Source organism: Cydia pomonella, chromosome 1 (genome assembly GCF_033807575.1).
Source record: "Cydia pomonella isolate Wapato2018A chromosome 1, ilCydPomo1, whole genome shotgun sequence".
In the NCBI taxonomy this organism is placed as follows: Eukaryota; Metazoa; Arthropoda; class Insecta; order Lepidoptera; family Tortricidae; genus Cydia; species Cydia pomonella.
Window position 1 is genome coordinate 24543771 of NC_084703.1, and position 19646 is coordinate 24563416.

General features: G+C 35.4%; 2 protein-coding genes and 1 long non-coding RNA gene across 6 annotated transcripts in view; 2 read left to right on the forward strand and 1 right to left on the reverse strand.

The window, feature by feature from the left end:
• Positions 1-1018, forward strand: part of LOC133518489 (GATA-binding factor A-like) — an 83585-nt gene extending 82567 nt beyond the window's left edge. For all 3 annotated transcript variants that reach the window (XM_061852209.1, XM_061852217.1, XM_061852220.1), the window contains one exon: positions 114-1018. The gene's annotated coding sequence lies outside the window, so the exon portion shown is untranslated. The remainder of the gene's footprint in view (positions 1-113) is intronic.
• The window catches only part of LOC133518554 (uncharacterized), a 298712-nt gene that overhangs the window by 230068 nt on the left and 48998 nt on the right, over positions 1-19646 (forward strand). The gene's annotated exons all lie outside the window — the stretch shown is intronic.
• LOC133518533 (thialysine N-epsilon-acetyltransferase-like) lies at positions 81-16898 on the reverse strand. Of its 2 annotated transcripts, XR_009799493.1 has the most exons (5): positions 15714-16898; positions 15580-15631; positions 13932-14143; positions 1001-1228; positions 81-769 (listed from the first exon to the last, which is right to left on the reverse strand). XR_009799493.1 is itself a non-coding variant. In XM_061852222.1 (4 exons), the coding sequence occupies exons 1-4, from the start codon at positions 15798-15800 to the stop codon at positions 1061-1063; spliced, it is 519 nt and encodes a 172-aa protein (XP_061708206.1). In that variant the 5' UTR covers positions 15801-16898; the 3' UTR covers positions 81-1060. The 2 variants fall into 2 exon arrangements, 1 of the variants encoding a protein (XP_061708206.1); XM_061852222.1 differs by having other exon boundaries at positions 81-1228.

The following is a 19646-nucleotide window of genomic DNA, read 5'->3' on the forward strand; positions in this document are numbered from 1 at the left end:
TCATAAAACAAATTGAATCTGTGTAACTTATGTAAATCGATAAAATAATTGGTATGCACACGCGAATGAAAATAACAAGATGAATAAAAATCAATTATTTTTAATATGTTAAGGTGAACCTTACACAAGTGGAACTGTGCGGGATAACAGTGGCGTAGCCGTGGCACCGCGCGGGCAACGCATTGTGAAACAATATCGCCCCACCAATGCATTCCACAAATTAGATAATGAACAAATGCCAAGGAATCTGTCTTACAATTAGTTATAAGTCTATGATGTAAGTTATGTATATAACAAACGTTTGAAATATTTATGAATACTGTTTCAATACTATTGGATGAGACAAACTAGTTCTGCCATATTCAATCTAAATTCTAATTTGTTCTTCTGATTCGGTCACGTTATACATATTTGTAAAAACAGATTATATTTGACTGACTAGACTACTACTTATTCCACTAAAGTACTGCAAATAACTACAACACCAGCGGGCCTACAACAAACTTTGAAAATGTGTATTCCATCTCTGTCACTCCAATTTAGTGTGAATAATAGACAATACTCCAATTCCGATGTTCCATGTAGCCCCTGTAATAATGCCTTGATACAAAGTCTGAATACTTGTATGGATTCAAGAGAAAATATGCGTAAATTCAAAAATGGTTCAAAGCATGACTTCCATGACTGCAAGTGAAATATTGTGAAAAAGAAACTTGAACTAACCCTTAAAGTGTGATTTGATAGTAATTCCAATGAAGATAGGTAATTACTGTAAACGGAGTAGTATTATTTATAGACTGTAAGTTAAATAAATGGCATTTATAATTACATATTTGTACATAGTTTTAGATTTAATAGTTTGTACGAATTTTATTTCACTAACAAACACAGACTTTGTCACCAAATTGACAATATCACATTAAAGTTAGCTAAATAATGCCACAACAGTTATCTACACAATATATTATGTTGTACATAATATTATATTACAAAAATATACCCATAATGTTTGATCACATTGAGTCTTTTATTCAGTACCCAACAGCCCAACACTGACATGCTACTTTTGATTAGCTGCTTTTTCAAAAGCTTCCCCAGACAAACGGTACAAGCACCATTGTTCGGATTTGGTCAGGTTTACAGCTCCAATGGACTCATAAAATGATTTTGCTCTATTCCATTCTAAGACATGAAAGTCTAATCGTGAACATCTGGCCAGTGCTGCTTGCTGGAAAATAAGACAGAAGTTAATATATGTACCAAGCAATAACAGTATAGTCCTTAGGACCAAATATTGTGTGGACATTGGTCCAATAAAGTTACATAATAGGAGTTAAATGTTTCAATTAATGAGCTATATTTAATACATACACGGTGTAACACGAGGAACCCGAAAGATTTTATCCACGCACTTCAGGGGGCCTACCGCGAAAATCGAAATTCGCAAATTGCGGGGATCTTTCTCTTTTACTTGCACTAATACGTAATTAAAATGACAGAAAAATGCCCGCAATTGACAAACTTCAATTTTCGCGGTTATAGCCCTGAGTCCAAAAGAATACTTTTTTTATATGAGTTTAAGTAAATAAAGCCCAAAAAAAAACATTGTTTTTTATTTTTATTTTTGAATGCACATAAAAAGTTTTTCTGTAAAACCTATATTTATATATGTTATAGAGTAGTCTAAAATAACGGACACATATTGTTTTTAGCTGCCCTAACTCAACCTATTCAGAGAAATTGTCCTCCAAAGTATTAAAAAATTACTAAATCTTCTAACTCCTAGTAATGCTCGAGCAACTTACAAGTTAATGGCTTGTTTGAGTAGGTATATGTTTGAGAGTAGGAAAAAATAATGAACACGTGTTTTGTTATATCTGGTTAAACTCAAGTTTTCCTAAAAAACACCCGTCTTTATGTGTATCTTTAGCGATAAGATATTATTAAACTTCGAATGTCGATTTTTTTTTGGCAAAAAATGAGTTTCAACAGTTTATATTTTTCCTTTGTGTCGCATACATGATTTATGTATGCATGCCAAATTGCAGCTCACGGACGGACAGATGGACATGTCGAAACTATAAGGGTATCTAGGTGACTAAGAATCCCTAAAAATGGATATTGATTTTTGCTACGAGTAACAATTTATTTAAATGTACAATAGCAAACATACATAATATCAGTGAACGGAAATAAAACATGGAAGCATCCTGAAGTGAGACTCAGAATGGCGGGTGTACCTAAATAAAAATAAATGAAAAGCATACCATATTTTTGTACCTAATTTGTACTATTTAGTACCTGCGTTAAAAAAAATTGTACCTCACGGTACACAAAGTTATCATCAAATAAAAGCGGCCAAGTGGGAGTCGGACTCGTGCATGAAGGGTTCCGTACCATTTGAGACGTATTAAAAAAAATGTACTTGCTAGATCTTGTTCAACATTTTACCACTTTGGACACACATTTTACCAGTTTGGAAGTGTCTCTCGCGCAAACTATTCAGTTTAGAAAAAAATGATATTAGGAACCTAAATATCATTTTTGAAGACCTATCCATAGATACCCCACACGTATGGGTTTGATGAAAAAAATTTTTTTTTAATTTTATGATGTATTAAAAAAAAACTACTCACTAGATCTCGTTCAAACCAATTTTCGGTGGAAGTTTGCATGGTAATGTATATCATATATTTTTTTTAGATTTTTCATTCTGTTTTTTTAGAAGTTACAGGGGGGGGGGGGGGGGGGACACACATTTTTTCACTTTAGAAGTGTCTCTCGCGCAAACTATTCAGTTTAGAAAAAAATTATATTAGAAACCTAAATATCATTTTTGAAGACCTATCCATAGATACCCCACACGTATGGGTTTGATGAAAAAAAATTTTTTTCAAATTTTATGACGTATTAAAAAAAAAACTACTTACTAGATCTCGTTCAAACCAATTTTCGGTGGAAGTTTGCATGACAATGTATATCATATATTTTTTTTAGTTTTTTCATTCTGTTATTTTAGAAGTTACGGGGGGGGGACACACATTTTACCACTTTGGAAGTGTCTCTCGCGCAAACTATTCATTTTAGAAAAAAATGATATTAGAAACCTCAATATCATTTTTGAAGACCTATCCATAGATACCCCACATGTATGGGTTTGATGAAAAAAGATTTTTTGAGTTTCAGTTCTTAGTATGGGGAACCCCCAAAATATATTGTTTTTTTTCTATTTTTGTGTGAACATCTTAATGCGGTTCATAGAATACATCCACTTACTAAGTTTGAACAGTATAGCTCTTATAGTTTCGGAAAAAAGTGGCTGTGACAGAATCGGACAGACAGACGGACATGACGAATCTATAAGGGTTCCGTTTTTTGCCATTTGGCTACGGAACCCTAAAAACAGTACACCCGCCATCCTGAGAGTCAGAATGGCGGGTGTACTTTATTACGCTATTTTCCCGTGGTTATTGATAAATTCTATAAAAGCCTAATTTTTGTACCTTCATATTCAATTATAATATAAGCCATTTTATTTGTGGTTTCCAAGTTTTACTCATTTTATATTTTGCTTGCTATTACAATTTCGCAGGCGTTGTCATTTTTCAAGTTATCGATCTCATTTTTAAGAAAAAACGCTAAGGTACAATTATTTTTATTACGCCAGGAATTAGTACCTTTGATGTTTAATCTGTTAAGTTCAAATAACTCCGAAAATCATGTCTTAAAAATGATTTTTCTTAGGAAGATTTCTTTGAACTGGCGCCTAGCCTTTTTTAAGACATGATTTTCTGAGTTATTTAAACTTAATAAAAATAATTGTACCTTAGTGTTTTTTCTTAAAAATGAGATCGATAACTTGAAAAATTATAACGCCTGCAAAAGTGTATTAACAAGCAAAATATAAATGAGTACAACTTGGAAACCACAAATAAAATGGCTCATATTATAATTGAATATGAAGGTACAAAAAAGGTACAAAAATTTGGCTTTTATAGAATTTACCAATAACCACGGGAATATAGTGTAATAAAGTACACCCGCCATTCTGACTCTCAGGATGGCGGGTGTACTGTTTTTTGATGATAACTTTGTGTACCGTGAGGTACAATTTTTTTTTTTTACGCAGGTACTAAATGGTACAAATTAGGTACAAAAATATGGTATGCTTTTCATCTATTTTTATTTAGGTACACCCGCCATTCTGACTCTCACATTCTGAACGCTCAATTATAGCCCAACGTAAACTACCCTAAGGTGGGCGGGGGTTACAAACTACTCGATTGGCAACTTCAGTTCGACCGATATGACAGTCAGTTATAGATGGCTAAATCGTTTAATAAAAACAACGTTTTTTTATAATTAAAAATGTCTTCATGAGTCGTGAAGTGCTGCAGAAGTTATCCTGAACATTGCAAGGACAGTAGGATCACTTTACACGTGTAAGTAAAGAGATAACTTCAGTAAAATTTGGAATAAATATGACATTTTTTCAATATTACCGTGCTAATTTAAAACGTAACTGCATATGACTTTCATAACAATATACGTCTTTTTAGATTACGAGGATAATAGGGATGATGTTATGCCAAATGAAGTAGATTATTTTATTAACTTATGTTTGATTTAGATATTTTCTATATTATAATAAATTCCGTATTATTTTGTATTTTCGTTTTATCTTTCATGGGATGGAGCTATAAAAAACTACCTAGTTATTTGTTATTTAAGGTATAATCCGATTCCCACAAGATGCTGTTCGCAGCGAACTTTGGAAAATAACTGTCCAATGAGAGAGACATGAAATTGATTGGATGCCAACAAGAGATCTAGAATATGTTTTATTGATTTTAAAGATAAAGATTTCAAACTGTCAAAAAAAGGCTTCACACGGCTTAATAAAACCGCTGTTCGTTCAATGGTTTGTTACGGCCGCTTTGTGACAACTAACTCAAACCCGGTCTTCTATATGTATTTTTTCTATCTATCTTTCAATGAATTTGTTTAACAAATACACACATTATCTGAAAATGTGGATCATTTGAATCCACCCTCTACTGTCATATATATATATATCCCTGTATGGCTAAGACTTTTTGTCGAAATTTGCTGTTGCCAAGAAATTCTTCCTCCGTCTTGCATTTAGACAACGCATGAAGCGGTCACTATTTCCAAAAAAAATAATACTTCCGTTGGAACTGAAAGTGGAGATGAGCCATTATTGTTACTCAGTCTTTTCAAATACGTTTGACCCGATTGGTGTACCCATGTAAATTTTCCTGGCTATGCCTTAAGTACCTGAACGTGGCTACGCTAATAATAAAATTTGTCTAGCCATAAAAATACTTATTATAGCGGAATATGTTAACACAACAATGAATATTTAGTTATGTTGGGTTAGTCTCTCATTTGATAACAACATTTTAATTATTTATCTTTTAAAATTATTATACGTGGATCATTTGACTGGTTCTTCAAACTATTATTGCATAAACCTATCCCTGTCCACGTCATATTATAATCAAAATATGAACCTCGAACTCTCAGCTGCCAGTACGTACAGCAAGAAGGTTATTAGCGGATTAATGTCGCTGATTGGTAGTTATTGACATTATATGCATTTCATCTATACTTATCCGTGTACATTAGTGTAATAGAGATGACTATTATTTCGTTTATCAGTTTTGATTACAGGCTCTGTAAAGGTCTTATTTAAATGTCAGCGTAATTGTGTATGTGAGCTAATTGACACTAATAATTGTCAGAGAATTTTAACGGTAATGTTCTCAAATGCGGATTCCATGTATTATTTTTCCGTTCACTGCATAATATAAACATGAATTTGATAACAAACTCACGAAAAACGCTACACAACAACGGGCCCGAGTTTCAGAATTATGTATAGAAAACAACTTTAGATTCAAGAAAAAAGTTTCATTATATTCAATTAATTCAAATAAACACATTGGCGTTAGAAAAGGAAATAAAATCAGTCAATTTTGGAATACTTGTGTGGATATTATGTCCTCAGTCACATGAGCAGTATGAAGAAAAAGTTTTTTACATAATTCCTTAGAGCATCTTGTAACTGGAGACGCCTTGTCTGTACAAAACACTGCCGATTTTTGCGGGGGAGGAACACGTCAAATGAATGGCTATTTGTACATACGAGTAACATACAAATAGTCAGTCCATACAATAAGTATGCACATTATGCAAAGTTTTCGGCAGAGGTGTACCTAAGCTCTTTAAGGCAACTCCGGTTATTAAATTATCTAAGCATAATTCGGTATACGCTTAATATTAGGGAATGAAAACAGTAATGGTATGTGTCAGAGAATATGAATCTACTGTTACAAATGAAGAGGACAAAATTGACAGTCAAGAGACAAAACGTGTGACTCAAGAGACACAACTATAAACCTTGCAAAATTTGAATTTAAAATATACATTTTAGAAATATGTACACTTTTAGGGACCAGCTTATCAGATATCCATCAGCCGGCCCTTTGTCATGTGCCCAGACTCAAAGCAAGAAGAGGATAAGCAGCAAAGCTTAAATAGAAGTACGGTTGCTGACGACACAGACTGCAAGGACCAATACTGAAGTAAATGGTTGTATTATCGAATAGAGTCTGTGCGGAAAGAGAAGAGTCGTGGAATGGATGGGGCCCAGTACATTCCACGACTCTTCTCTTTGCGAACAGATTATACATATATAAGTTTTACGGAGTTACTGTATAATATAAGATTTAAAGTCTCTTGAGTAACAAAAACGTCTTTTCGGTCACAATTTTTGTGACTCAGTGGTCCGTGAGCCAATTTTGCAATTGAGGCATGAGGCAATTTTTTGGCTAAATCATGCGGCTTTTTAAATCTAAAAGACATAATAGCAGGGGCGGCCTTTGGGGTGGCGAACGGGGCAACCGCCCGCGGCCTCGCGCTTGCGGGGGTCTCGTGCAAAAGACTGAGTAGTTTTTTAACGTGAAATATGAGTAGAGTCATAGTCGATGCAGAAGTTATCTAAGACGGACTCTTAAACGTCTGTAAAAAGACGTAAGAGGGGTTAATTACAAAAAAGACAGTTATAAAAAAAGTGTCACGGCACGCTCGCTTATCATATTATTCAAATTAAAATTTGTTTTGGTGCGCCGCCGTATGCAGTATCTGATATAAAAATGGCATGCCAAAATCGGACAACAAGAGGGAGATTCCAGCCCTCGAGAACCCACCACCATGATGCGAGGCCCCAGGCAGAGCTACAGGCGGGTTGAACACGGAAACGACAATGGTATAGTATTTAGTAGTGAACCGAAAGGTCGAAGGGCGATATGCAGGACAGCGGAGTTCGGACACGAACAAAAGGTGATGTGTTTGGCGGATCACAAGAACGAGCTTCAAGGGTTTAGGTGGCTGAAAACCCGAAACCTGCAGCCCGACCCGAGCCCAAATGCCGATTTACTGCACAGCCGTGAAATATGAAATTAAAAGGACTGCATACGGCTGAAGGCCCAAAACATCCAAGCAAGTCGCGCTTTCAAGCGATGCCACAGGTGAGTAGCAAGAGAATCGAGACCATATTGATTAATGTCCAGGCTATGCTCTCCAGCAGCTCGGCCTTGCATGGAAACGCTCCTCGATTGGACGGTTAGGCCTTCGGCCGTTCGTCAGATTCACAGCTCTGATCTCTCGTAGCTCGACCTTTGGCCTGACAAAGATTCAAAAAATATTTTAAACCTACACTTAAATATTTAACAACGTGCTATATAAATAGAATTTAAAATAACGAGACAAACGTTTTAATAACAACAAAACAAAAAAGACGTCTAGAAAAATATTTGCGGGATAACCAGTGAGTCCATGCGCCTCAGGAACAGTAATATTTTGTATGAAAGACAAATTTCGTCACGTGAGTAACTATGATTTTGCTTAAAAGTAATAAAGTTACCAAAATAAACTAAAGCAAACAATCTGATCAAAATAAATCTGAGTTTATGATGGTTATCTTATAACATATTAAATTAATATAAAGTAGCAGTTAATATTTTCGTAATGAACAGGACAGATTTATACAGAAAATAGTTGACCGGCCAATATACATACTTATATAGATAAATAGATCCCATCAAAAACATTTTCATGTAAAATGTTGTCAAGAAGAAACCATAAGTCCTGTCAAAAAGTTATCAGATCCGTACCCCTAGTGTAAATAAATTCGATTTCCAAACGTGACGTACGCGTTTGCGTTTAGTCTCATTTTGTATTGGATTTCGAAAGAGCGCGCCAAGCGGGACGTTTTGGAACCTCAAAATCCTATACAAAATGAGACTTAACGCAAACGCGTTCGTCACGTTATGATGTCGATCAAAGTTACACTAGGGGTACTGTTGTAGAGCCAAGCTTCTAACTCTAGAGAGGCAGAACGTTTATTAGATTTAACCATTAACTATTACAAATTGAACCGTAAACTGTAACCGTCCGTTATGGTTTACAGTTCAATTTGTAATGGCCACAAGCCCTAACTTCACAAACTCTACACCTTAGTCAAAATATACAGCCACAGCTCCGGATGTCAAGCCTCCGGGCTTGAGGAAATTAAAGACCCGAGTTTGCAATATTCTTACCCCCGGAGTTACACACAATGTTTTTCGTCACACTTGCGAAGAAAAAACTAAATTTTAAGCGAAATAATTCTTAAATATGGTGATATATCAAACATTCGTCCGCCATTTTGTAATTTCTTGGCAGATGAGGCATCGAAGGCACAGACCTATTCGGCATTCAGTCACGATTGTAAATTATGTAAAAATATTTGAAACAGCTGTTAAATTAATCAAATTAAATAATTTTAAACATAAACATAAAATATTAAATCATAAACGACAGTATTTTAAAAGTAAAACTAATTTATGCTACTTGGTTTTTATGAATAAGTGACATAATTTCCATAACTCCCGCGGGAACAAAATAGGCCTTTGTCCCCTTTAGACGCATAAAACCACAAACGCGAAATACCAATCCCAGGTTTTTTGGTATTTTGCAGACTTCTAAAAAATATTACGCAAAACGCCAACTACGCATAATACCACAAACGCGAAATACCAACCTGACGTGTTGTGATGTTTGGCGATTTTATTTATTACGCAATATACCAAACACTTACAATACCACTAACGCGAAATACCAACTGGAACTTGTAAAATATAATATTTACAATCGAAGTATAATACCTTTCATCAACAACAGCCATTCGTTATCTAAAGAGGTTTCATTTTATAAGGACCTAATTGTCTAGATAATTAAAACTAATGTCTATGATTTGATTGCAAGGAAGATATGTCAGTATATAAACAAACCTTTCAAAAAGATGTGTAAAATGACGGAAGCAGGAAAAGTTGTATTCACTGTGAATCAAAAGGGTTTTCCGGCATTATACCTCAATGGCTATCGATACAATAAATCAAAAACCAACAAATCAGAAGAATCAAGTATTTGGAGATGTGCAAGTAGTCGGGTATATCGCTGTAATGTATCGATAACGTTAGATAGTGCTGGCAATATTGTAGGTCATTCATTGGCCCACTGTTGTAAGCGTCCCGTTAGTGAAGATATCTTCATTTCAATGAATGCCTGCAAAAAGGAGGTCTGCCGGAGGATGTCACCCGTGCCAAAAATATTGGAGGAACATATTGAAAAATTACAAAGTCAAGGTTGCAACAAAAATTATATACCGTCAGTTAAAGAAAAGCAGGACATGATGTACAGGGCACGGAAAAAGTTTCTGCTGTGTGACAAAACCAAGTACGCGACTTTGAATGAAGATATAGCAGTCCCTAAGACATTTGTTAAAAACTTTTTAGTATGCAATGACACTGAAGTAGAGGGAGAACCGATTTTGATTTTTTGCAGCAAAGTCTCAAGAAAGTTTATAGAAAACTTTGGTACTGACGAATATTTCGGCGATGGCACATTTATGTCATGTCCGCAGCCATTTGCGCAGGTTTACACTATACACATAGACTTGAATTCAAACATAGAAGTGACCAATGTAGTTCCAGTCGTATTTGCTCTGCTACCTAATGAGACCACGCAGACTTATATCCGTTTATTTCAATTAATTAAGAACAATTTACGAATAAATATTGAAAAATTCACTGCGGACTTTGAACAAGCCGTCATTCTGGCCATAAAAAAAGTATACCCGGAAGTACAGATTTCAGGATGTCATTTCCACATGAATAAGGATGTCAAAATCAACGCGAGAAAACTTGAAATGAACATGTCCAAAGAAACTAGAAGAATGAAGAGACTGGCAGCCAATTTGTCATTGCTTCCAGCAAACAGAATGAGAGAGTGTTGGCAATCCATAATACAAATTAGTCCAAAAAAAAATACTGCTGCTCAGAACTTTATAAAATATTTCGAAAAACATTGGCTGAACAAACATCCTTTAGAGATGATTAGCGTGGCTTATAAACGTCACAGAACAAACAACCCTGTAGAAGGTTGGAATCGAAGAATTAACGCAAGGATCCATAGGAATCCATCCTTATTGTATTTTATTCACAAAATTAAAATCGAATCGGGATATAATGACCAGAAAATCGTTAAGTTCTTACGGAACCCGTGTAAAAAGAGCAGACGCCGAAATGCCGATATCGGTTTTGATGTACAATATAAAAAATATTTAAATAAATTAAAAGAAAATCGTATTCAACCGTTAGATTTTCTACGAAAATTGATATTGTTGAAACTATTGAAGTAGTAGTAACAACAACAACGGTATAAAACCTTGTGGTACCATAGATATAGCCGTTTACAGTTAGGTTTTTAAGTGGTCGATTTTTTTTTGTTCATGAATATGGGTCCCACCCATGTATAGGAGCATTATTTTTATTGGTTTTGTTGCTTTTAATTAATAAGTAGTCAAAATATTACTTGTTTTTATTTTGTAAAATAGTCCCTGACCCATCATTATCAGTTTATCACATGTAATAGTCTATCATCTTGCCGTTGAGTACCAATTTTACTTATCGACCCTGAACTGACCACATTCTTTTAGGAAATAATGATAATAAAAAAATAGATATTAGTTTTAGTTTTTTAATAAAGCTATTATGTACAAAAAATCAAATTCAAAAGTAAAACAAAATCGTTAGGCCTGGCTAAGGGTTAAATAAACAAGTAATTAATTAATGTCAGATTATCAGAGATCACAAAAAAATCGTAATTTTTTTTTCAATCAACAAAATATATCTTTAGACGCATAAAGTACCTAAATTAATTATTACTTTCTTGTAAATATGTTACTAACAAAAATATATGTAGCTACTACTATTTTATAGTCAAAAAATATTTGATTGATATATGAATTAATTATTCGTTTTTGGAGTCATATCATATCACACTATTGCTAGCAATGCAGGATGATGATAAATTAATGATGATCTCTGCTGATCTGATTGTCATTGTAACTACTAATGTAACGCAGAAGAAAATGTTAGTAGAACTTGTTGTAATACACTTTTGAATGTATTAACTACATCCTGAAGTTCGTCGTCAATAATAACTTGCGTAGGTATTGCAGCGGATCTAATTAGATTATCCCAATCTTCGGTGTCAATGTGATGGACACATAACTTTGCGTTAGGCGGTAAATATAAATTGAATTTGCTCAGTAACATCGCCTTATGGAAATCCGAAGGCGAGTGGAGATTCACGTCATAGCAACAACCATTAACAATACATTTATTTCCTTCTTCCACCATTGCTCTTCTCAACAAATATTCGTTTACCATATTAGTTAACTAAGTTAAGGTTAAAGAAATTTATGGGATTTTATAATTCCACGCACAACCCACAAGCTATCTGACGTCGAAGTGAAGTTCTTATTTCATGTGACTTTGAATGTCAAAGCTATAACTATAAATAGTTTTAATACATAAGATTTCGAACCTATGGTTTCCAAAACGGCCGACTTATTTTGAAACTGTAGTCTACAGACGGCAAGGCGGACATGCATCTAGTTGGTATTTCGCGTATCGTGTTAGTTGGCATTTCGCGTACTGTGATAGGTGGTATTCCGCATACATGGTATTTAGCGTGATTTGTGTTTTGCGTAATTTCATGTTGGCGTTATGCGTAGTTGGTGTTTTGCGTAGTTGGTGTTTCGCTTAAGTGGTTTTTTGCGTAGAGTTGGTGATTCGCGTTTGTGGTTTTATGCGTCTAAAGGCTTTGTCCTTCAGCACCCCTGCATGAAATGAGATCTTTTTCGAGCAAGTGTGATGAAAAATAAATAAATCTAATGTAACCAACAAAACGTCGTACCTTGCAGCTCGTCAGGATGTAGGTATGGAATCATATTGATTCTGAATACCTTCAAACATTAGTGGAGAGTATGCCTCGCCGCCTGGAAGCGGTAATTAAAGCCAAAGGAGGCCACACCGAGTATTAAGTTTCTGGTAATTCTTCAGTTTTATATGAGTACGATTAATTTTATCCAATGAAAAAATGTTACCTTTCTAAAATATTAAGTTATAACAAACTAATAAAAGCGTATTATTAGATATGATTTATGCATAAAGTAAATACTCATATGAGGTCAAATTATAATGCAGTAAATATAGAAATCGTTTTATTTGAATATGTTTTATATGCTACTTGAAACAATCTATTTAGGTGTATGATTTATTATGTCCAGTACTGTACATACCAAATTTTAACTAAATCGTTTCAGCGGTTATTGATTCCTCATACAAAATTCCACCCCAATTTCACCCCCTTAGGGGCTTAAAATTTCAAGTTTTTGAATTTTGTTGTTGTTTGTGTACTAATATTATACTACAGGCAGAATGAAATACTCAAATCACAACTTCTTGTACACCTGAAGAAAACAGTGATGGATTCATCCTTACTGCCTTGCCTCACATATGGCTGTCAAACCTGGACATTAAATCAGGCAACCAAAAATAAAATACAGACCACCTAAAGAGCAATGGAAAGAAGCTGTTTAGGCATAAAACTAAAAGACAGAATAAGATGCTCCAATATTAGAAAAAGGACACAAGTAACCAATGCCTTACACTTTGCGCAGAGCATGAAATGGAGATGGGCTGGTCATGTGGCAAGGCTCAATGACGGGAGGTGGACAGGAAAGGTGACCAAATGGAAGAGCCCCCTGGGCTCTAGAAAGAGAGGTCATCCACTAGCCAGATGGCAGGACGAAATTGATGCTACTGCGGGTAAGGAATGGCAAAGTGCAGCAAAAGACAAAAACAAATGGAAACAGCTGGAGGAGGCTTTTATTCAGAAGGGGTCTACAGCAGAAAAATAAAAATTAATATTTAAAAATATATAATTATATATCAAACGATAAAATTCTCTGTGGAATATCGAAGCTCTAATAATAATAATAATAAAAAATTATACTACATACCAACTTCAGGAAGTACCCTAAGGGTATTGATGATCATCACTGAGTGAATGAATGAGTCAGTGACGAAATCGGCATTACAGACAATGATAAATATAATATATAAATACTTAAATACATAAAAAACACCTTACAGGGATTGACATGCCATGCCAAGTCCATTGGCTTCATAGGCAGACTTACTACCCACTCACTCACTACACACAGGCTAGACCGGTTGTCAAAAAAAACAAATCTTCATTTTCTTATTCTAATCATGAATTCATTAACTCTGAAACTAGTGCCTACGCCAATTCTTGGGATTGCCATGCCAGTTGCCAAGCGGACCCCAGGCTCCCATGAGCCATGGCAAAATGCAGGGACATTGGTAGGAAGATGAAGATGATGAATCATGAATTCTTTAACATATTATGGTAGGTACTAAAATTTTAAATAATATTTCTAGGTTTTAAAATAAGATATCAGGTGAAGTAAGTAACTAAGCAGTGAACATTTTTACCTCGGTGACCGCTTTAAAAAGCCTTCTCCCTATACCTTGCCTCCTCAGTGCAGGTTTCACATACAAGTCTTCCAGCATCATGGCAGGGCCCTCCCAAGTTGAATATGTTCTAAAGTACAGAGCATAGCCAACAATTGCATTATTCCCTTTGTTCTCTGCTACAAGAAGCAGAAATGCTGGTGGTGTTGTTTCAAAGCCATCTCGCTGTAAATCTAAAAATTAATTAAGTAATTAATTTTATGAGCATGAATATGCTTGATAAGAACCCAGCAATGTTTAATAAAATTGTTTTCAACAAACTTCAACATTTCAAAATTGAGACATAAGCTGTAGAGCCTTACATAGCCGCTAACAAGAAGGAGAAGAACATTTACATTTACACATAGAATATGAACTGTCTTCATGTGTTTGGAAATTTAATTCATAAGATATATAATATGAAAGAGAATGGCCAATGTTTCAACTAAAGGTAAAAACATCATTTATTCAAACTTAGAAGACTATATGTGTGTGTAAACATGAGACCTAACGTAAAATGGCCTCGATTTAACCAAGAAACTGTTATATATAAGGAATATTGTCATGTAATAGGTAATTAAACATACTTAATATTTTTTTGCCAGCACAAATTTTTAATAGGGAAACCGGTGAAACTAGGTGTCAATAAATAGCTATAGGGTACATCTTTCTCATATAATTTTACAATATAAATTCAATGGTCGGTTCACATTATTCCAGTAGCATTCCAGTCCAGCAATCCAATCCAGTGCTGGAATGCTACTGGAATAATGTGAACCGACACTGGAATGCACTGGAATGTACCCATTCCAGTGAGCATTCCAGTCCAGTGACTGGAGAGACCGTCAACTTTTCATTCCAGCTAACCCAATCCAGCACCACTGGAATAGTGTGAACAGCCATTCCAGTTGCATTCCAGTATTGGATTGAACGTTGAACGGTGAATACGAGATTATTGTTTTTGGGGACAAGTTCCAAATTTTGATTAATAATGAAATTGAGTGAGGACCAAACTCTTCATTTTGTCTCTTTGTACAGAGAACATGCATGTCTCTGGGACATCACGTCGGATTTTTATAAAAACCGAGATATGCGCCAATCTGCCCTCCAAAAAATTCGCGAATAAATGCAAATAGAATGCAACTCTGAATAATGTATCACTTCGCTGGATATTGTTAGAAATTAATGATAACAACTCTTCAAAGTCTTGTTGAGTCATTCTCATTGCCAATCTGTATTCTGAGGGATCTTCTGACGCCAGCTGTCCCAAAAGCATTGTTGAGCCTCCTTTTATGTTTCTCTCGCTTATCCAATTTCTCATCCAAATCCTATTGCCCCGTTTAAATTCTTCTACTAAATCATTTACTTCTTGTAACAGTAGTAAATGAGCAGTTTTTAAACAATTTTTGAGTTTCTTTTTAGAAATCATTGTCACCAATGTGTTACCAATCCAGCTACTCTTAAAAGACTGGAATAATGTGAACGATATGCTCCAGTCCAGCACTGGACTGGATTAGCCCGCTGGATCACTGGACTGGAATAATGTGAACTGGGCATACTTACAAATTGAAGATCAGAACAAATTGGTACTTTTCAATTTAAATGACTAAATAAATATGTACTTACGCACCTGAAGCATTAATTTTCGGGCCATCTGACATATTTTGGAAATCAGCCAGTTCCTAAAAAAGAATGATTATCATTCTTTATTCATTCCATTGATAAATTTGTAATTATTCTGTAACTGTTAATGTAGCCAAACACCTGTATTAAACTAGCGACAGCCGCCATATCATCTTTTCTGGCTGGTCTGATAAGCACATCAACATCGTGAAAATCTTCACTTTGCATTTTGTATGATTTCCAGCTTGGTAATCTGTGTTATTTTCTCGATGAATAATATTTATTCTTAAGATGTGGCCGTATTAGCGAACCAAATACCGGCGCCGTATACCGCGGTACCGCGCAAATTTCCGAACAGTGATAGTCAGAACAGTGACGCGTGACAGTGCATGAAGGTTAACATAAAGTGGAGAGCGCAATGACTTTTTTGCCATACCAAATTGAACCTTATCACCGAGCAAGAAAGGTATTCGTACCAGACTAGAGAAAACGGTCCAATTGAGATAGCAAAACCCGAGCCTTGTGTCTCACTCGCACATGTTGCCAATGTTAAAAAGATACCATTGTAGTAGTAATAATATCAATATACTACTGAAATTAATTACCTTCTTATACTACTTTAGTGCTGATACATTTTAAGTAATCTGTAAATAACGATGATGTTAATATTATTAACCAATTAAAACAAGCATGTGCATAACAAAAAAAAAAACATTAAATTTAATATGGTAGAAATTGTAGTAACTTTGACTATTAATTGGTATCCCAAACTTGATGACATAATTTCGTGTATTTTCAAAATACGTTAATGGCGCCACTCAGCATTATTTCGTATATTTTAAAAAAAACCGGCCAAGAGCATGTCGGGCCACGCTCAGTGTAGGGTTCCGTAGTTACTCTTCCGTCACAATAAGCTAAACTGGAGCTTAAAGTATAGTAAATTGTTAACCAACGGATGAAACGGTACCTTTCACGCGAGTTAAACAAATAGGCAAATTTGCATAATCAGTACCTAATTAAAGTAAGTCTTTTTACTATGAAGGGGAAACTTTTTGCGATAACTCAAAAACAGCTAAACTGATCATGTCCTTTATAGAATTTATCAATAACTGGCTTTTATAGAATTTATCAATAACCACGGGAACATAGCGTAATAAAGTACACCCGCCATTCTGACTGTCAGGATGGCGGGTGTACTGTTTTTTTTTATGATAACTTTGTGTACCGTAAGGTACAATTTTTTTTAGCGGAGGTACTAAATAGTACAAATTAGATACAAAAATATGGTATGCTTTTCATTTATTTTTATTTAGGTACACCCGCCATTCTGAATTCTGACCTGTATTATATTCTTTGATTCTGACTCTCACCGTATGCAACATTTAATTACTTTTTATAAAAATTAAAATAGTTAAAAATCAATTAAAAATATTTTTTTAGAAAATTAACTATGCCATTTATTTTCCTTATACATACTCACCGATACCCCGAAGTTAACGGAATTCAATAAAAGCACGGTGTATTATACCAAAGAGAATTGATTGTAATAGAGAAGTAAAGTCTAAAGCGAGGTTTAGATTAGCAAGAACTTGCATGCAATTTTCATTACATTGCGGCATCTGATCAAACTTTTGAATGCTGTTTACTTTAGTAGTCGGTAATTTAACGTGAAGTGCATGCAAGTTCTTGCTAGTCTACGCCCTCGCTTAAGAAAAAAACGTGCCCCTTAGTTTGACATCCAAAACAGATGGCGCTGTACTGCGCCATATGTTTTGCGGTTACTGAATTGTCAAACGTCAACTTTTGACAATCAGAGTTGAGTTGAGCTGTTCAACGCCATCTCATTTACCTTTTCGCCGTCTGGCAAATAATAATTTCTCCCTTAATATTATTGCCTGTCCGGTACTATGGTTATATTTCACTTTGCGAATTGGCATTATGCTTAATGGTACTATGCGATCCGCCCGTTGTAATAATTAAAACACACAGATATAACGTTTGTTATTGTAGAGGAAAGCATATATGTTATCTCTACTTGCATTGTACACTGAGATATCCAGCTAGATGACAAACTCCTTGAGCTGCTCAGCAAGATGCGGCAACAGATACGAGCCCCACAAGGCTCATGTTCATCTCGGAAGGTGCGGTGGGAAGACTGGCGGTCATATGCAACCCCCAACTTCGCGTTACCGTCAACGAGCTGAATCAGCTGCGAGCCGATTTCTGGCTCGACTTTTTCACGCAAGATGCGGCGAGAAAACAGGCGGTCATGTGCAAGCCCCACCTCCATGCCCCCACCGATGAAGAAGATCAGCTCGTACAATAAATTTATTATCGTTTTTAGGGTTAGTCAACTAGGAACCCTTATAGTTTCGCCATGTCCGTCTGTCTGTCTGTCTGTCTGTCTGTCCGAGGCTTTGCTCCGTGGTCGTTAGTGCTAGAAAGCTGAAATTCGGTATGGATATATAAATCAATAAAGCCGACAAAGTCGTACAATAAAATCTAAAAATTTAATTTTTTTGGGGGTACCTCCCCTACACGTAAAGTGGGGGTGATTTTTTTTTTTGCTTCAACCCTATAGTGCGGGGTATCGTTGGAAAGGTCTTTCAAAACTAATAGGGGTCTTTAACAAACATTTTTTAATAAAGTGTATATATTCGGAGATAATCGCTCCGAAAGAAAAAAGAAATGTGTCCCCCCCCCTCTAACTTTTGAACCATAGGTCCAAAAAATATGAAATAAATCGTGGAAGTAGAGCTTAAGAAAGACATTAAATGATAACTATAGCGGACATGTTCAGTTAAGCTGTTTTTGAGTTATCGCAAAAAGTTTCCCCTTCATAGTAAAAATACTTACTTTAATTAGGTACAGATTATGCAAATTTGCCTATTTGTTTAACTCGCGTGAAAGGTACCGTTTCATCCCTTGGTTAACAATTTACTATACTTTAAGCTCCAGTTTAGCTTATTGTGACGGAAGAGTAACTACGGAACCCTACACTGAGCGTGGCCCGACATGCTCTTGGCCGGTTTTTTATTAAATAAAATCAGTCTTGCTTTTTCATTTAGAAATAAGCTAAATTTTTTAACAGGTGACAAAGTCAATGTCATCTAGTTGTGGCCAGTGGCAATTAGCTGTCAGGACATTCATAAAAGGGTTTAGCCGAGGAGTCAGGGGTAAGGTTATTTTCCTATCGTTTTTTCCTTACCACAAGCTATCTTCTGCGAGGATCGTAGCCATAGGCACGACCTGCGCACTTTCACCCGAAGAAGCGATATATGTGAAGGTTTGGAACCTTCACAGTCTTTTTGTAGATAACTGGCCTCATTTGAATTCAGAATTATCGCCTTGCTAAATGAATAAAGATCTGCAGAGGACAATTCCGAAGGTAATGAAATTGTAAGCTTGCAAAAAGAAGAAATAGCGGCCAAGTGCGAGTCGGACTCCCATGAAGGGTTCCGTACCATTTATGACGTATTAAAAAAACTACTTACTAGATTTCCTTCAAACCAATTTTCGGTGGAAGTTTGCATGGTAATGTATATCATATATTTTCTTTTAGATTTTTCATTCTGTTATTTTAGAAGTTACAGGGGGGGGGGGGGGACACTTTTGTTCACTTTGGAAGTGTCTCTCGCGCAAACTATTCAGTTTAGAAAAAAATGATATTAGAAACCTCAATATCATTTTTAAAGACCTATCCATAAATACCCCACACGTATGGGTTTGATGAAAAAAGATTTTTTGAGTTTCAGTTCTAAGTATGGGGAACCCCCAAAATTTATTGTTTTTTTTTCTATTTTCATAGAATATACGGTTCATAGAATACATCTACTTACCAAGTTTGAACAGTATAGCTCTTATAGTTTCGGAAAAAAGTGGCTGTGACATAACCGGACAAACAGACGGACATGACGAATCTATAAGGGTTCCGTTTTTTGCCATTTGGCTACGGAACCCTAAAAAGATATATTTTATCAGAAATCTACGCGTGCGTTCATATTCCCCACCACAGATACACCGTATCCCTCATTACAATACAAATCCGCCATGAGAATTTATGTACCTGTCCTG